This window comes from Amblyomma mixtum, chromosome 8 (genome assembly GCF_055824585.1).
Source record: "Amblyomma mixtum isolate Tamu chromosome 8, ASM5582458v1, whole genome shotgun sequence".
Lineage (NCBI taxonomy): Eukaryota > Metazoa > Arthropoda > Arachnida > Ixodida > Ixodidae > Amblyomma > Amblyomma mixtum.
Window position 1 is genome coordinate 126958445 of NC_143019.1, and position 19722 is coordinate 126978166.

At 45.4% G+C, this 19722-nt stretch overlaps 1 protein-coding gene across 1 annotated transcript in view; it reads right to left on the reverse strand.

The window, feature by feature from the left end:
- Window positions 1-19722, reverse strand: part of LOC149334260 (uncharacterized) — a 60592-nt gene that overhangs the window by 20774 nt on the left and 20096 nt on the right. The window contains exons 2-5 of the mRNA XM_089556228.1: window positions 16863-16966; window positions 10234-10444; window positions 3829-3976; window positions 1888-2015 (exon numbers count right to left, since the gene is read on the reverse strand). Coding sequence (XP_089412354.1) covers window positions 1888-2015; window positions 3829-3976; window positions 10234-10444; window positions 16863-16966 — 591 coding nt within the window. The remainder of the gene's footprint in view (window positions 1-1887; window positions 2016-3828; window positions 3977-10233; window positions 10445-16862; window positions 16967-19722) is intronic.

Here is a 19722-nt window from a genome sequence, read left to right on the forward strand (position 1 = left end):
TGCCTTATTCTCTTGTACAGCTCTTTAGTAACCCACAGTTTCTTACACTTTTTGTATCTAGAGCGGCGGACTAGAGGAAAGGCGCCATGGTAGGCATCGTGAAATTTTTTTTCAAAAACATCGTAACAGCGACTGGGATCCTCTTCGTTAAAAAGGAGTGACCAGACGCCTCTGAAATGAAGCGTCGAAAGCGATTTATAGTTTCGTCATTAACGTTTCGATAGAAAGTGTTAGCTGCGCTACTAGGAAAAGTTTTCCTCGAATGGTGCAAAAGCACAAAAAATGGAAGATGGTCGCTAACGTCGCAGGCCATCACACCCGACTGGACATATTTGGTAAGAAGTCAGTGACACATAAATCGAGAGCAGTTCCAGTACTTGTGGTAATTCTTGTTGGCAGGTTTATAACATTTGTACAGCTGTAGGTACACATCATACCAATAAAATTCGTAGAAACTGCATTATCAGTGAATATATCTATGTTAAAATCACCCATCACGACAACAGATTGGCTATGTCCTGTAAGCGATGAAGTGCACGGTCAAGGTAGGAAAAAAAGCCTTCAACTTTACCAGACGAGGTTCTATAAACAATAATTATAATAACACCAGAAGATTCGGCAACGAGTACCTCAAAATCACAATCAACAACGGAATATGACTCTAGGGAGGCGCTGACTCTTGCCGCTGAGCCGCTGACTCTTGCCAGTCAGCGTCTGCTGTTCAACGAGATGGCACTTCTTTGAAGCGCGAAGTTCTGTGCGCCAGCGAAGGATCGCCGCACGTTTCAGACGAAACGTGCGTGATTAAAGCGGACGTGCAAGGCTGTACTCTTGACGAAGAGGAAGCTATCGTCGGCAAAAGAATTGGACGAAGCGCGTACCGGGCTGTCATCACCGAATATTTAGGCGCTGGATGATCCGTCGAAAACACAAAGAAATGAGAGTAGCCTTGAAAGCGACCAGTATCTGGTGCGTTGTTTCGGTGCTACGATGCTGCGGCAGCACGGGCAAACTTCTACCGACTGCTGAAGCCGACGGACTCGGGCGCGCAGCAGTGCGGACACGTAGTTTCGTGCAGTGGCGGTCAAACAGATGTGCCGTCAGAGGCCGACCTACGCCCCGTACTAGGTAGACGATGTCGTCGGCACACGCTAGCAATCGCGAAGACCTTCTCACACGCACGCAACTAGTCCGCGAAGGTGACAGTTGCCGCGATAAAATCACCATTTATCTCAAGTTCTAATCTCCTCATTTCCATTTATTTATTTATTTATTTATTTATTTATTTATTTATTTATTTATTTATTTCGTGTACCCTCAGGGCCAGAGGCATTACAGAGGGGAGTGGTTACATAAATTTCAAGAAAGAAATATGTACCATGCAGCAAACTAATTAGTAATACAAAAATGATGGCTCCTAGTTATACAATGTTAGCTGTTGGGTTCTTGGTGTGCTGGTTAATAGTATATAATACGCAACATACAGCGCAGAAATACAGTAAAAAACCAAAATGCTCGTACAAATAACAACAAAAAAAGTAGAAAAATAGATGCTCCTTCTTATACAGTGTTTTATAATGCTGTCTTGAAGCGCTGGTTGTCAGTAATTGTAGCGGTTCATGCAGGAAGGTGATTCCACTCAGCAGCTGTGCGCGGAAGGAATGACTGAAACATTGCTCCACGTGTGACGTCACGGCCCCATCCACCGATCCTGATTTTCTCGACAAGCTAACTACGAACCCTGGGTTCTCCGCTGAAGGGACCCTGGGTGCTAACGCGTGTAACAACCCGCTATATCGGGCGCTGCACGCCCCTTGGCAGGTAGCGGGCATAAAACCGCGCCTCTTTGAGCTCTGGTTCGCAGGTGGCGAGACAAACAGAACTCACTCTTTCCCTATGGATATCTTCAATAGATCGGTGTATTTGGCCCATGTGTCGTGCTCGTTGTATCGGAACGTGCCGATTGCTACGACGGTCCTTCTGGATTGGTCTCCGCCTTGAAGTTTCTTGAATTCCTGGAAAGAGGAAGAAAGTATTGTTCCGGGTCAGTCGCTGCTGCTGCACAGAGACGCTCAGGACCTGGATACCAAACTGTGGCTGCGTTCTATGTCTAGCCGGCTAGAATACCCAGTGTTTAGCCGGGACTTTTGAGCAGTTGGCGGTGCGGCCGTGGTCCTTTTGTTGATATATATTTGGCCGTGACAAAATTTCGCTGAACTTAAGCACATTCACTAACCTACTATCTCAGCGCCTCAGTCGTCAGTGGGTAGAGTAGTGGAATATCGCAGTCGGCGCCATACACATATTTAGAGTTCAGAGAGAGCCTCGACAGTTTTTCCGTCACAGCCTGCGCTCTTCGGTTGGGAAAGCAGCAGGTTTATATGCTCACGGAATATATCATGGACTTTTTTTGGGTGTATATATAGCTTGAGTTCACCATCGAAAATTTCGCACCTGAACCGTTCGCTGTTACATTCTTTGCAACTGCAGTACTTCGCCGGAGAGTGCTTCACATAGCACCACCTGCTTTGCACAATCTTCATTGCGCTGTTGGTTTTATTGCTTATTTGTTTGCTTCCTCGAACGTCATTATTGAAAACGCAATATTCATTCCTTTTTTGAAGTTTAAACAATCTGCCTTGTGACGTGCTCGTACTCGTGTGTGAGCCTGCAAAGACTGATATTATCTAAAGTGAACTAACTAAACCAATATATAACCTTTGAGATGACCTTGAGTACAGGTACCCCTTAAAGGAGGGGACGCCATGCAGAAGCTAAGAGCTGCACGCGGTACCTGGTGGCCGCCGATGTCCCATGGCGTATTTTTGGCTCTCCTCGATGGTAGCTGCAATCACATGTTCCCGTTTTACTTTATCCAGACTTTTAATCCATCGTCCTTAGTTTAGAGAACAGAAATACGTCCGTTGTAAGCTCCTTCCAGAAAAAAAAAAGCCCCGCACTTTGATTTGGAGCCAGATGCTATGGAGGCGACATCGACAGCTTATATTTCCGGGTATTCCCGCGGTGCATGAAAGATTACAGCGGTAGTTTTCTCTGAATGCAACTACACGAAATTTCACCCGTTCTTCATCTTCCCCATTAAAAATAACACCTGTCGCTTTTTTCCTCATTAAGAATAACACCTGTCAATGAACTTCAAAACGCGTTATTAATTCGTCGTTATCAAACCCACCAAAAAAACAAGAACCCATTTTTCGACATTCTAGCTCGCTTAACCCCCCCAGACAAACCGTACACTACGCGAGCTAATGATGATTGGTACATACCTCATTCCCGCACTAATTATAGTTGCCAAATGCTTAGAGTTCTGGTTCGCCAAATGCTTAATATTACACATAACTCCTGTGGTGTTTAAATGACCGTCTTAACGAATTTGAATGGATGCAATTGCTGTTTTTGTTGTTGTTGCTGTCCTATCCATTAATAAGCCTGTATAGTGGTCCTATGCAATTATCAACCTTTGCTGCGCGCAGATACCACATGATGTTTTTTACTATTTATTTCTAACTCACCCCACTGATGTAACTATCTCTGCCCTGTACAGGGGGGCACATTCCCCGTCAAGCCTCATTTTGGCTTTTTGTATGTGCCCACCCAACATCACGATGTTAAATAAAGCTTGATCTCTACACGATCGTACCGTGGCCTTAAAATGTCCCCAGCTGAAGCGCAGAAAGTTCACAAAGGACGCTACCCAGCACCCTGCTAGCGGTCAGCAGCCAGTAACGTCCGCACCTAGAGCATCCGCCCACTCTACGAAGTGCGGAGTTTCGCACGTCGATTGATTCTGTTGAATGGAAGGCACACCTTTAGAATGCTACTGGCTTTGTCCACCCATTTTTGCAATATCTCGATGGGGGCTACCATGCCAAGAAACCCGTAACTGCCGATGTTGCCAGGCGCCAGCTTCGCGAGAGCCGCTTCATTATCGGAGACGTTGCCGGCGACAATGTACCTGCAACAAAAAAGAGAAAATCACTTGCCATCTGCCAGTGGCTCCAGCGCGAGAAGTTGTAACGAATAGCTAAGCATGGGCTTTGAGGCAAGCTGTATTCTAGGCTGCGTACGGCAGAGAGCTTACAGCTGCGATGGAGGGGATCTCAATTGCTCAAACTACACTGGTCCCTAGAGTCAACAGACATAGCCGCTGAGCTATCGTAGCGTGCAAAAGAGCTCTCCCTAACGAATATTCAGGTGGGAAAGATCGCAACTGCTACAACCGAATTAGAAGTCCCAGATTACAGCGCTGACTGCCCGGCTGGATGGCGCGGAAAGCAATCACGAAGAAAAAATAGGGAAATGCATGCTTCCTAGGATATTTGGAAATTTACGTCATTGCTGGCAAGAGGCTCAAAGCATATATCTAGCGTCCTTTACAGAATGCGCCAGCCATCTTGATACCTTTTATCTCTCAGACGCCGACAATATTGGCAATTTCGCATATTTTGAGAAGAAGCATGCATATTTATTGAGTAAAGAAAGTGGTAGCTAGAGTTTCTGCGCAGTTTTACAATTAATGAGGTCAAATTGATCTGGGTCCAGACCCAGTGTTCTAATCAGGGAAACGAGGAGGCTCGCGCCCAAACCCGAGGTTTCGTCGACTGGGCTCGCCCTTCGACCCGAAATTTCGAAAGGGACCGATTAACTTCATTTTATGGCATCACCCATCACTTTAGACAGGAGAGGCGCGCGTGTAAACCTCCCCACAAATACTTAACGAAGGCGCCGGAAGTTACCTGGCACCGGCTGCAAGCACATTCCGTTCTGAATGCAGTGGTGCTTTCCCTAACTGCAATAAATACGGCGAAAGAGCTATGTACAAACACATTCTTTGGAACTGCGCAAACGGCAGACTTAATACAGCTGCCTTCTCCCGAGTGGTGGGAGGCTGTGCTGGTCACCTCGAATCCGAAGACTCAAATACGGGCCATCGAGTGAGCCAATGACGTCGCCGCCAGCGCAATCTAGTACGTCTCGTAGCAGAAGTGCCACCCGGAAACGCCTTACTGATGCGGAATAAATAGATCGTTTTCAACTCAATTCATTTCAATGTTAAGTTTCCATTTTTTACACTGATAACAATGCAGGGAGCGGAGACAAAAGCTGGTATGAGCCAATCTTGACTGCGTAGCCTGCCCCTTTACATGGCAGAATTAGCAACAGCACTTTAAAAAAAAAAAACAGCAGTGCGAACCATGCCATCACACCACCGGAATTTGCACCACATACCATTGTTATAGACCAAGAGGACAAATTTTTAGGCAACATGTTAGCAACGCAAAAAGTAAATGTACGCTCCGTTTAATATATCATCACCAACATGAAATATAACAGCGAAAATAACTCGCCTGAAGAAGAGTTAAAAATTGCAAAGCTTAATCAAAACAAAGCACTGTATTGTGCGATGAAATGATGTATTACATATATGCTATTTTATTTATGAAGCTAGCTGTATTAAGAAAAATCTGCCGCGGTGGCTTCAGTGGTTATGATGCTCGGCTGCTAACCACAAGGGTGAGTTCAACAAGGAAGCGGCGGTCGCATTTTGATACAGGCAAAATGCTAGATTCCCGTGTACGCCAGCGCATGTTAAAAAACCCCAGGTGGCTGAATTAATCTGCCACCCTTCACTACGGCATCTCTCCTAGCCCGAGGCGCTTTGAAAAGATAAAGCTCATGTCCAAAGTCCAAGCCATGCACTAAGAAGCTGGTTCGAGGAAAGAAAACATTCCAATATCTCGCAACAATTTATAGTGATCCTGACCGCAGTTCCCTAAAACCGATGTTACACATCCTAATCGTGACACACGGGTTGTGCTACGATAACTCATGACTATTCCGAGGGAGCCGTTAGTAGCTAGCAGCCTGGCTGCAGTGCTGTAAGGTCAGCTCTCGAATGGGGAAGAAGAGCACCGCTTTGAAAGCCACAGCCTTATCCTCGTATGTTTCGCTCCATTATGCCGACAGCTGGGGCCAAGCGAAGCCAATGCGATGGCGCTTTCGTGCCTTAGAATAGCCTTGCCAACGTCACGGCGTAATGCGCTAAAGTGGGCAACAGCTGCGCTGAATGTGCGAGCTATGTTGTTTTCTGCGGTATCGCCTGAAATTCTGTGGGAGTGCGAGTTCGCGTGGTACAGGCGATCGCAGCCACATGCCGCACGCTCGCCTTCGCTGCCGTTGTGAAGAAGTGGCAAGGGTTAAAGAGAGAAGATTGAGGAGAGAAACGACTTTGTAGTCCGGTGGCGCAAGGTGTTAAAACTCTCGAGCTACCGATGTAAAACCGGGACGAAAAATTGTGTGGCCAAACCAAAGCAGGCAAATCAAGACCTTTCGACTGGCTGACTAACGACTAGAGGCCGGATTTTTAGGCACTAAAAAGCATGTTTTAGGCGCCATAAATAGGCGGCTAAAATTGCATTTTAGGCACCTAACGGAGAAAAATAGGCACTCTAATCTTTATCAAAAAAGCACACACTTCCGAACTTCAGCGCGCAATATCTGCCGTAAAATTAAACAAAAACACAGCAGGAATGATTTGGGGAATTAAGCAAGGTGCGAACATTAGAAGTCGTTTTTTTTTTGGCTGTCGCGCAACTTTTCGTACAATACACATGCTTCAGCAGAGCAAAATGGACGGTTACCAACCCTTTTTAAACACTTTGGTATACCTCGAAACAAACGATTCGCTTGTCGTGGACAAAAGTAGAAACAATGAACACCTTAACAGGAGGCCATGTATTTAGAAATCGATAGAAACATTGTCAATTCAAAGCATCTGACAAATGAGTTCAGTCTTCGCTCACAAAGGAATTGAACTTATTTATTGCAGGCATACACTATGCTTGAACATTAATAAATATGTTGTCATTTGTGTAAACAGTGTTTTATAGTTTGTGGCTTCACGTGTCTGGAGCCACGCGACTATCAAATGGTGCTTGCCATTTGAAGAGTCTGTAAACCATAAATATGAGATACTAGAAAATGTTACAGACAGTGCTGCTTGATGCAGAATACGCCGAAAAGAATCATAGTTCTGCACGGTCCTACGTACATCCACGAGGATCCATGGTAAAATAAACATCATCCATCTAGAAATCACTGTTAAAGCTATAGAAAAGGTAGCAGACAAGCACCATCTGGGACGCAAGGAACGAAAATAAGGCAGGTTACCCAGGTGGAAATTTTAATCAGTTAAACTGTCTCCAGAAGATTTATGGAACATTTTACAGCTGGTTTCAATTGGAACCAACTGGGAATTATATGGACGAACCTATAACTTACTCCGTATACTTTCCGAAATGTGGTGACATCTGGTCAACTACCACAGCCAAAGTCACCAACCAGCTGCCACGATAAAATGGCAGAAAATAGGAAAAAAGTTGCTTCGATATTTTCGGCTGACGTGGTTGGTATTGTGTACACAGCCGGCGTAGGTGCAGTGTTCACCACAGCCAACTGATGAGGTCATTTAATGTTGTCACGTGTGTGTTCTACTCAAAACCGCAATGGATTCGAAAGCAAACAGAATTTGAAAGCAAAACCACAGAGTATTAAGGCCCCTTTTCTGTAAAATAGGGCATTTTTAGGCACCGACGTCGGAAATAGGTATTTATAGGCACTGGCACCCAATATAGGCATTTATAGGCACTATAAAAAGAGTATTAAACATATTGTCAGCACCTAATTCGTGCTCATATCTAAAAATGGTGCGCCTACGAAGCGTTGAAAAAAATAGGCATTTACCTAAAATCCGGTCTCTACTAATGACCGAGGCCCTCGACTCTCAAGCCAAATTGATCGGCAAATTCAATTAAGTAGGGATCCACCGCAGCGCCTTTGCCATCGCCGCTGATAACCTTAAGATTCGCATGAATATTTGCAGTGTTTGTCAGCGGTGTGCATGGCACAACTAGAAAAATTGAAAAAGAATGCATTTTTGGGCCACTATGCTGCATATTCCCTAGGGAGAAAACTGAGGACACGAATGCGTACACTGGGAGAAGACAACGTAAGGATGAGCCGCGTGGTCCAAACATCACAAGAACACAAGCACTAATTTAAAAGATATACTCGCCACAGGAACCCAAATACAACTGATGATTGCACAAGAACCAGTTTTGTATTCAACAATGAAAACGAAAAAAATTTCGTCTCCTTCTTGAGCAAGAGCTGCACAAGAAGGATGCGACTTGCTATCATACTGCAGGCGAACTAAGCCCAATGACGTTCGGAAGCAGCTGCGGACTTACAGTTGTACATAGCTCAGAGCTTGAGCCCGGACCTGAAGCCGAGCACACGGCAGAATATATCTAGAGCATCGCGAAACGTTCTCTGGCTAAGCTGTCAAGAAGAAATATTTTACGTTAAAATTTCCCAGGACAAGCTTTGAACCAACAGCCACGCAGGCAAAGTAGCTTCGTTCCTGGATGCGTTAGACAGCTCGGACAGCGTCTAGCTGGAAATTTCTCGCCACATGCGTCCAAAATTTTCATCGCCATCAATCGTGTATTCGTTCTGTGCCACGAATTGTTGCTGGGCAGCTTAAATTGGGGTGAGCGCTCTGGCGTGGCAGAGACCGAAAACTCTAAACACGAAAGGAGTAAACAAGTGAGTAAGCTGCCCTCTAGCTTACTCTCTTTTCATCATCATCATGAGCCTGACAACGCTACTCCAGGCCAAAGACCTCTCCCATGTCCCTCCAATTAACCCTGTCCTTCCCCAGTTTTGGCCACCGTATTCCCGCAAACTTCTTAATCTCATCCGCTCACCTAACTTTCTGCCGCCCCCTGCTACGCTTACCTTCTCTTGGAATCCACTCCGTTAACCTTAAGGACCAGTGGTTATCTTGCGCTCGCATTACATGCCCTGCCCAAGCCCATTTCTTCCTCTTGATTTCAACTAGGATGTCATTAACCCGCGTTTGTTCCCTCACCCACTCCGCCCGCTTCCGATCTCTTCACGTCACACCTATCATTTTTCGTTCCATAGCTCGGTGCGTTGTAATTAACTTGAGCGGAACGCTCTTTGTTAGCCTCCACGTTTCTGCCCTATAGGTCAGTACCGGCAAGATACAGCTGTTGTATACTTTTCTCTTGAGCGATATTGGTAAACTGCCATTCATGATCTGAGAGAACCTGCCATATGCGCTCTATCCCATTCTTATTCTTCTAGTTATTTCCCTCTGATCATCCGGATCAGCTGTCACTACCTGCCCTAAGTAGAGATATTCACTTACTACTTCCAGCACCTCGCCACCAATTGCGAACTGCTATTTAGGGGCAAGGTATTCTGTCCAAGCCCTGACATATTTTTTCGTCTAAATCTAAACAACAATCTAAATATGTTGCCCACCTAAGAAGAGCGGCTGATAGCGAATGTTCGTTACGCCTCCATGATAACCACGTAGACAATGCGCGTCATCCAGTTCGAAGAACACGAGTGCGCAGAGATGATGGCAAGTTCAGCCGCCACAACACCTGATTAATACCCGAGTACGGGAGCCGTCATGTATGAGACGTCTAAGAAAGCAACATGACTATTGTGCAATGCAATTCAAGCCTAAATCTGGCGTCGTTGATGAGATGCATCAATTTTATTGCTGCAGTCGCTAATTTCTTGCAAAGGCGGTAATGGACAGTTATTTAAGGGCAGACGACTTGAGACATGTGAGAGCAAGATGTGAAGAGTTTGTGCTTGAGCGGTCGTGCTACGGGGATGTACGTGGCCCACTTATACGCAGCGTGGCAAAATAATCTGTCTCTCGGTACAGCTTCCGGAAAGTACCGTTACCCTTTACGGGTCTCTTTCAGACACTGTTAGCGAGAAAATATGCCACGTGGCTTTGCTTAGTGATGACGTCATTCCAGTTTTAAGATAACTGCTAAATATAACCCGGGGAGAGAGTAGGGGATTCTGAAGAAGCACTTGTATATGCTGTAAAACCCTCGTGACGGGAAATTCAGCCGACAAAACAATATCGAATTGCTTTCAGCACTCACGCGCTACTTTTCTTCTTTGTGTGTGAAAGTTCACTAAACGTCCAGCTTGGCGAGCTAGAGACACCAGTCACCTTTATTTTGAGTGAGAGTAGCCGTCTTGACGCGAAAATAAATCCTCAAAAGCAGCAATCTTGCCTGCATGCACGTGCTTCCATCTGATCTGCACGGGATCGCCGGAACGCCTAAAGCCAGTGCGTTCTAGAGCTCCACTCACTTTATGTCGAAAGAGAGGCCTCCTTTTGTCTTCGAGTACGTCTTCAGAACGTTCTTGAACGTCTGGAAGGAGCCTTGTAGCTCAGTTGCCACCACGGCTCCTTTTACGATGAAGACGTCCGTATAGAATATGTAGTGACAGACGCCGTCGGGAGCATACATATCCGGATATACGGCGAGGGGGCCCACTGTGCAGATCAGCAACTTGATGCCTAAAATAAGTCGTGAGCATGCAGTGAGCAATCGTACAGCAAAAGCATGACAACTGACACTCTCTTTACTTTCGCAAGAAGTGATATGCAAACAGCGCATATGAAAGAGAACACAGACACAAGAGGGGACCCTAATGTCCCCCTTTAAAGTAGTGATGCGATAGTGCCGCGAATGTTTATAGTGTTTGTTTGTTCATTCTTCAAAGCTGCCGGCTCGGCGCTTTATCGCTTTGTTTATGATGCAAGACGCGCCTAGATTTATCTCGATTGATCGCACCCAGGCGGAGCCGACATTAGGTTGTTCCAGAGTGTTCTAGTAATTTTTCAAGCTTTGCCTCGAAAGTTCGCTATCAGCTTTAAAAAGAGCACGGCCGAGAGCAGGCGGGCATTCTGTTCGACGACCGTCGAGCACGCTTGTTGCTACCGAAGACATTCTCGCTGTTGTCCTCTTCGCCTGTGTGCAACCACCACTACGTGACATCTGGTGGAGGTGCGCACTCGTGCCGCAAAGGTTCAGCAGTTAAGCGATGCTCCACTGCCAAGGTAAGTGGCTGCTGCAAACACAACCACCGGTGGGGCTTCTGAAACCCAGGCTGCAGTTTCAGTGCAACCTCTCGCAGTCAACCATTAACTGCCACCTGCCATGGTGGGCAATTTGCTCGCAATCCGGTAGGCAGGATGCGATGACACAAGGTCGCATGATCTAAACAGCGTTTCCTTGAATAACAGCGCGAACTTGGACGACTGAAGGAAGACACAAAGACGGGCGCTGACTTGCAGCTGCTTCGTCAGGAAGAGCAACCTGGGTCACACGTATCCCAGCTTCTATGGGGATTCCTCGCTCACGCTGCCGCTGACGGCGACGCCACAGGGTTTTGCGCTGAATAAGTAAGACCTTTAATGCTGCGCGTTCATATTCTCTTTTCCCATATCTCTCATTAAGAGCCATCGACATCACCGATGGTAAGGTGTCGGTTACTACACGCGCTCTGCTGGTAGCAACAGGTTGCCCGTCAATATTGTTCCACGAAGTTTAGTAATAGTCATACTGAATGTATGGCTGCTAATAAATTGAATATAAAAACAATACCTTTGTGAAATAATATGATTATCTTCCAAGTAACAACGCTAGACAGCGACACAGTCTCACAATTACCCCCTTTGGCTCTCGTAATAATTGCTTCAAATATTGCTCCAAGAAGTGTAACGGACTGCAATCGGCTAACCAATGGCGAAATTTTACTGCAATCTCTGGTGTCATATACTAGAACTGCATGTATAACTTAAAATCTGTTTTTTTTTTATTGCATTCCGTTCTATTTTCTCATCTGGCTTAAAAATTTTGTTACTGACTGGGTGTAATAGCTGAACTGTTTATTGTTTTGCTTATCACCGTTGAGCGCTTGTACAGTGTTGTTACTCTCATGTTTTAGCTTTCTGCCTGAACTTCTGACACCTGTTCTTGTAATTTTTCTTTTTTATGTGTGTTCATTTACCCACCCAGCGAAAATCCCTTGTGGGATTGTGGTATTCATAAATAGGTAAATAAATACATAAATATTAAATTATTTCAGATAATCCTAACTACGCCAACTGCAGGACAAATGGCACTCTATATCTGGCCAAACAACTCTTGTGTCAGCTGAGGCTACCCTATCCCCGCTAGCTTCTTAATCTAATCCGCCCGCCTAACTTTCTGCTGCCCCCTGAAACGCTTCCCTCCTCTTGGAATCCAGTCTGCTTCCAATCAGTTCTGTTGCTTTCGCATTACATGCCCTTCCCAAGGCCATTTCTACTTCTTGATTTCGACTAGGATGTCATTAACACGTGGTTCGTCAATGACCCACTCTGCCCTCTTTCTGTCCCTTTCATTTTTCTATAATTATTTTCATAGCTTGCTGCGCTGTCCTTAATTGGACACTTTTCATTAAGACTCCGCGTTTCTCTCGCATAGGTGACTACCGGTTAGATAAAGCTGTTATATAGTTTGCGCTTGAGGGAAATTTGTAAACTGCCATTCAATATCTGACAGAAACGGCGATATGCACTCCAGCCAATTCTTATTCTGCTAGTTATATCCCTGTGATAATCCGGATCACCTGTCACTACCTTCCCTCAATAGACGTAATCCCTTATCACTTCTAGCGCGTCGCTACCATTTTGAAACTGCTGTTCCTGCATGAGACTGATGAACATTGCTTATTCTGCATATTTACTTTTATTCCCATCGTACTACTCTGCCTGCCTAATTAATTGATCGCACTTCGCAATTTATCTATTGAGTGACTTTGCAAGGCAAGGTCATGAGCAAATAGCTGATTAATAAGACATTCTCTATTAACTCTCTTCCCCAGCTCTCGCAATCCAGAACAGTGAATACCTCCTGGGAACAGGTGGTGAATAACATTGGCGAGATCTGTGTATCCCTGCCTGACACTCTTTATTATTGGAATTTTATTGCTAACTTTATGGTTGACTAAGGTAGCTGCGCAGCTGCTATAGGCATGCCCCCTCCCAACTGCCACATCATCCCCATATGGGTTCCAGCGCACTGCGGACACCAGGGCAACACGGCCGCCCACGAGCAAGCCCGAGAGATCGGCAACCGGGCAGCGGACGATCTGCCCTGGTTCCGAAATGCGAGGGACCACCTCCTCACCTATCACGCCGCCACTAAGCATTAGAAACTCCAGAGGAATCTGCCCTCCTCACTCTTTCCGGACAAAAACTTAGCTGGTGGTAAGGTGGCGATTACCAATCGCCAGCATGACGTTCCCTTTCCCCCATTTCTTTTTACACCGAGGGGGAAATATATTCTACCCTGCATTTAAGCCCGAGCACCAGGGCTGCTTTTAAACACACCTTTCAAACTTGCGCAAATAAACCGAAACCTCCCTTTCAAGGAACAGAATCACAGGAACGATGGGAGGTTGTTCTGCGAAGATCACAAGCGGAGCTGTACCAAGCCGGGCCTTTGCAGTCACATGGCCCAACACTTCCCGGTAATCAAAAACGACCAGAGGGCCCGTCACCGTCCTGTTCATCCCCCTTACCCTTTGTCCAACCTCACCTGATCCACTGAAGCGTGGCGAATAAATTTTTTACTAACCAACCATGCTCTAGTTCATGCTCCTGGCATTTCTATACCCTGATTCCACAATGCCTGCATACCTGCTGAGGTTTCCACTGAGTGGTGTAGTGGGTCTTGAAACGACGCTTTAGGTGTTCTTGAACACATGATTTTGTCCTGTGGATACCTGTGTTTAGTACTCGGAAGCCGAACTTCTCATTTCCTAAAGCGACATGCTTTTGTATATTCATGACACCCAGTATACTCGACAAAAAATTGTACAGCTAAGCTTACCGGCATAGTGTATTAATCAAAGAAGCGTTATAGCTTTGGCTTAGCCATTTAGAATAATCCCACCATCCCCGCATTTGATATCTGATGCTAATGGACTCCTTCGCTCGAGTTTCATAACGAGAAGTTTGTTTAAAATTGCTGGCCGCGGCCAAATGTACTGCAGGGTGAAATGGAACGAAGCATGCTTACAGTTCACGCATGGGGGTTCGGTTGTAGTTGTAGTCGTCGTGGTGGTCGTAGTAGTTGTGGTTGTCGTCGTTGTGGTTGTCGTCGTTGTGGTAGTTGTCGTGGTAGTTGTAGTTGTGGTAGTGGTCGTAGTGGTTGTTGTCGTTGTGGTTGTCGTAGTTGTCGTGGTAGTAGTTGTCGTGGTGGTTGTAGTGGTTGTGGTTGTTGTGGTCGTTGTAGTTGTGGTGGTAGTGGTCGTCGTTGTGGTGGTAGTGGTTGTCGTAGTAGTGGTGGTAGTAGTTGTAGTGGTGGTAGTAGTCGTTGTAGTAGTAGTGGTGGTAGTAGTCGTGGTTGTAGTGGTAGTGGTCGTGGTCGTAGTAGTGGTGGTAGTGGTCGTTGTAGTAGTCGTTGTAGTGGTAGTTGTAGTAGTGGTAGTAGTCGTTGTCGTAGTAGTGGTGGTAGTGGTCGTTGTAGTAGTCGTTGTAGTGGTAGTTGTAGTAGTGGTAGTAGTCGTTGTCGTAGTAGTGGTGGTAGTAGTCGTTGTGGTTGTAGTGGTAGTGGTAGTTGTAGTCGTCGTAGTAGTGGTTGTAGTGGTTGTTGTAGTAGTGGTGGTAGTAGTTGTAGTAGTAGTGGTAGTCGTCGTAGTAGTGGTTGTAGTGGTTGTTGTAGTAGTGGTGGTAGTAGTCGTTGTAGTAGTTGTGGTTGTAGTGGTAGTGGTCGTTGTCGTTGTAGTCGTGGTGGTTGTCGTGGTAGTTGTTGTCGTGGTGGTCGTAGTGGTGGTCGTAGTGGTTGTAGTTGTAGTCGTTGTAGTAGTGGTTGTTGTGGTTACAGTCGTTGTAGAAGTGGTTTTTGTGGCTGTTGTAGTGGGTTTCGTGCTAGTGGTGGTTGCCGTGGTTGTCGTAGTCGCTGTAGTAGAAAAGGTGGCAGTTGTGCTTGTCGCGCTTGTGGTGGAGGTCGTATTCGTTTCCGTATCGTTTCCTTCAATGACCTCGGTAGTTCTAGTAAGTCTTATTACTAGAACGGTTGTGTTGTCTCCCCTTCTGGCGTCAGTTCTTCCTGCAGAGGAAAATATGTATTTCTAGTTAAACCTTTACAAAACGGCACCACCAAAGAAGTATTCCGTCTTGATCGTCCAAGAAATAATATATTGTCTTAATGTTTGCGCCTGAAATGTTTAGTAAGATCATATTTAATAAAGCCCACAGCCTTACAGTTCTAGAAGTTCGCAGTTTCATGCTTCGAAATACAGGAGAAATTATGAATTTCAGAAGCTCGTGCACTTATCTGCAGTCATTTTAAACCCTTACCGACAACTTCTTTACTCAGTGATAGAAACTGCGTGCGGTCGAAAGAACATAACATATTCTTTGAGCAACACACCTGAAGCACGTATACTGCTTCGTAATCCTGCTCGGCATTTTCTTTTCTCGTGCCCTAAATTTCTTGTTTACATGATGTCATGTTTAAGCACTCTTGTTTAGACAGTATTTCATTTTGTACATTTATTTCTTGTATATTAGCTACATTCATAAGCACCGAGCCTGTATGATTGAGATTTAGGTTAGCAAAGTGCCTTGCGATGCCTTTCGAGGAAAACATGCTTTTGTCAGGAGTCTTGATGCGACTGTTGCCTGGTCCTTTTTGATTCATGTAGCTGATACAAAATTTTTTCAATAAAATGACTCAAAAAATACTAAGGTTATTTCTCTCCTTGACCCCGCACGCGAAGAGGAGCATGCTGGCTGTTTAATGCGTGCCATTCTGATCACCTTTCCAGCAGTTTATTTATTTATTTATTTCGGATACTTTCCAGGCCCGAAGGCATTACAGAAAGGAGTGGTAAGATACATAAAATGAACCGTGCATGTTATACAATATTATTTACTAAACGGCAGAAAATACAGTTGTCTTGAAATTGCAGATGTCAGAAATGGCAGCGATGGAGGGAGGAAGGTCGTTCCAGTCTGCGCTCGTTTTGGGAATGAATGAGTTATGACACATTTTTGTTCTGGAAAATGGAACAGCAACTTTAAACATGGGGTCAGAACGGGACGATATGTATGATGGGCGAGCAAAAAGATGATCCTTTAATACAGGGTTGAGATGATACATTCTATGGAAAAGACAGAGTCGAAAACATTTACGGCGTGAGGAAAGGTCTGGCAGGGTAAGGGTGTTTTTCATGGAAGTAATGCTGGCGTGACGGGAATAGTTAGGTAAGATGAAACGTGCTGCGCGATTTTGAATGGATTCAAGTGTGTTGATTAATGTGAATTGACTGGGATCCCATACTGCGCAAGCATATTCTAGCTTCGGCCGCACTAATGTTTTGTAAAGTGTTAGTTTTATTGCTAGAGGCGCAGCAGAGAAATTTCGACGTAAATATCCAAGAACCCGGTTAGCGTTATTAGTGACATGCTCAACGTGCATATGGCATGATAAGTTATGTGAAAATATGAACACCTAGGTATCTGTATGACTTCCAGAAAAACGCCCAGCACACAACGCAGATACGGTGAGCGCAGTAATGTTATTGCTGTTTTGCGCTCTGCTCATGACTACAGATGTACTCGAGTATTAAAGCCTTGCACACATTGACGTTCAATAAAGCTGGCTTGTTACCAAAGATACTAAAGATACTAAAGACGCACTTCGCTTCCTTGGCCGAAGTTTTTGTGGAAATGCAGTTTTCATGAAAGTTATCTACGATATGCAGCATGCTCTGCCCAATCATAACAAGTTTCTGTTAACTAATTTCTCTTTCTGTCAACTGTAATGAAGACGACACACATGCAGACGTCAGGCAAGAAGGAATGGTTTTATTCTAATGGAAAGAAGCCGCGTGATTTCTGGGTAGCAAGGAAAAAAATAACGAACTCTACTTCGTACCAGCAACGGCGGCGGCGATGACGAAAAGTACAGCGGCCAAGAACAAAATCAGCAGCAGGCACAGCAGGTAAAGTAGGCATCTTCGGCCGAACGAATCTTCGGAGCTGCAGAGCGGAAGGATAACAATTTGAAAAGGTGTCTAAATGTTTATTTCGCAAACGACGAACGCACTGCGGTAGTGAAAGAAAACTCGTACTGACATCAAGCAAGGACATGTCTACAAAAGAAAGCTGCTTGTCCGTACAAAAACACCATGGAACTTGTGACGTTTACATGTAGGTGCCACTGGAACTGATATTTATCGGAGTCATTATGCGTTCTTTTGTAGCTGCGGCGCATAGGAAGTGTTTATTCCTTTATTTATTCTGAGCATAAAAACTATCCGTTATCGTTGACTACCCTGCAAACTTTTACAGATGGCTATAGGTCACTATTGTAATTTATGCTCGCACTGGTCTTTACCTGCCTCCCAAGGCTTGTTCCCAACTAATGAGCTGTCGACAATCCACTGCGCTTCGCACAACTGCCAGCTTCATCCACCCGCCGTGGTGGCTCAGTGGTGGTGGCGTGAGGATGCAGGATTAACTCCGTTGAAAACTCCGTTGACATCGCTTGCGTCTCTAGCTGAGAAATGCATATTAACTCCATGCGTTGTGCGCCATAAATCCCACACAGGGGATCGAAAATAATCGGCATCCTTCCACTACGGAGACTCACTTCATCCTTTGAACTCCCCACTCGCCTCATGCCTTCATTGTGAGCGAAACAGCTACTGCAAATTTTTGCCTCAAACATGTACAGTCGAGCCAACTTATAACAAAACTGACGATCACATGGATTGAGCTTGTTGTATCCGAAATTCGTAATATGTGGACTTGCCCTAACACAGCCAACAAATGCATTCAAAGAACGTCTGTTTCTTGAAAGCATACCTTAACAAGGAACTTTTTAAGCTCTCCAGTGTGTACATGTACTCCGGGCCGAGACTGCTGCCGCGGACGAGATAAATTGAAGCGTTCGCGGTAGGCGATTACGGTAGGTAAGCACCTTCGTATTCGATCCTGTACTAAGTTCTAAAGATGTTCCGACGAAGCTGCAGCGTCGTGTGTGCATCTGCTGTCGGCTACCTGCCTTCACGCTCCGCCAGCACAGAACGCTCAGGTCGAGTGGGCAGGCGACGCTCACCACGCGACCGGGTGGGCAGAAAGGTCATACTGCGACTGGTAATCGAACTCCTGGTAATCGAACTGCTTCCATTCAGATGCTTCGCCGAGGGGGCACAAACGAAGCATCGATTGATCTTGTAGCCTGTCGGGGCCCGCTTGGCCTGCGGTTAACTGCAATTTCAATGTTACCTTTTTATTTGCTTTTTTTTTCGGGAAGGGGGGGTTGGCAGTTTATTTGGGATGGTCATGGGAGCTGGAAGACGCTTTTCGGTCTTATTCAATGAACTTGCTACCCAGCTGACTCGAGCAGAAGGCTGCAAAGAATGCACATCATTTGTCAAAAATATACAGCCGAAGGGGCTGACCCCTCGCAAGCGGTGTAGCGGGGCTCTTAAGTACTTTTGGCAGTACTATGCTTGGAAGGGCTGAGGACTTCAATCCCTCCCTCCTTCGTTAGACTAGGGCCCCCTGAATATGCTGGAGGAGTTGCTCGGAAGTGCTCAGAAACAGACGGCTTGGTCTGTACACTTTTCACAAGGACTGTACCTTTTGTGATCATTGTACTTAAGCGGCCATGGTGTATTAGAGCAATACAGTTAAAGGTAATTTCGTCAATGGCCATATATTTATATATGACTGCTACTTTTTTTAAAGCTAAAGGTTCCCGCTGTCGCGTACTTTTCGCACCCCGCCGTATGAGCGCCTGTCATTTTTTTTCAACAGCCCGTAGTCTTCATCGCATTCTGTTCGTAATGCACAGAATGTTTAACCTAACAAGTTCTGCGATGTTCTTCGCAATCATATTTTCAGAGCTGTTGAGCATCATAATTTGGCTAGGCGTGCTATGAATGTGCTAATTAGGTAGTATTTAGCAGTGCACATTTCAGCTATTAATGTTGATCCCATTATTAACTGAGAGGGTTACAGCCCACTGAAAGTAGTGTTCATAATAATGCGTCAACTTACAAAACGCAGTTACCCTCGCCGCTGTGGCCCAACATATTTTGCCCACATGGCTTCAAAATACGTGCGCCTTCTAAAAAGCATGCAGGAAAAGCAACCTCTTCAGTGCACACATCTCGTCCAACTAGGCAAAATTTGTTGGGCCACAGGGCCGGAGGTATCTTCGTTTTAAAAATTGAAAAACCTTATATGGATATTACTTACGGGGGCTATACGCCGCTCAGTAAATAAGACTAGTATATAATAAGACTAAGTAAGACTCAGAAAATACGACTAATAGACAAAACGTTAACTATTCAGTATTAGTTATCCAGCCTACAACATAGTACACCCTAGCTACAATGAGATGCGCTACGTCGCTCAATATGCTATGACGAAAAGAGGGCTCGTTTAAGGCAAAACACTATTTTCAAACATCGAAGAACAACTTAAGTGAAGCAACCGTTATACTGTTTACTTCAATCCTCGTGACTCAAAGGGGGCGATTCCGGTGGAAATACAGAATTTATGGTTTTGACGAAATAGAAATGAGTAGTAACTAACATCCCGGTGACCACTTGAACCCCACCCTAAGAAAAAGACGAAAAGAGGGAATTAAAAAAGGAAAGGCAAAAGAGGGGACGTAGTAGATGGAGGAGGAGGAGGAAAACTTATTTCTATTTACAGTGAGAGGTCGATGGGGCGAGCCGGAAGGGCCCGCCCCTTACAAACACTAGGAGGGATCCCTAGTC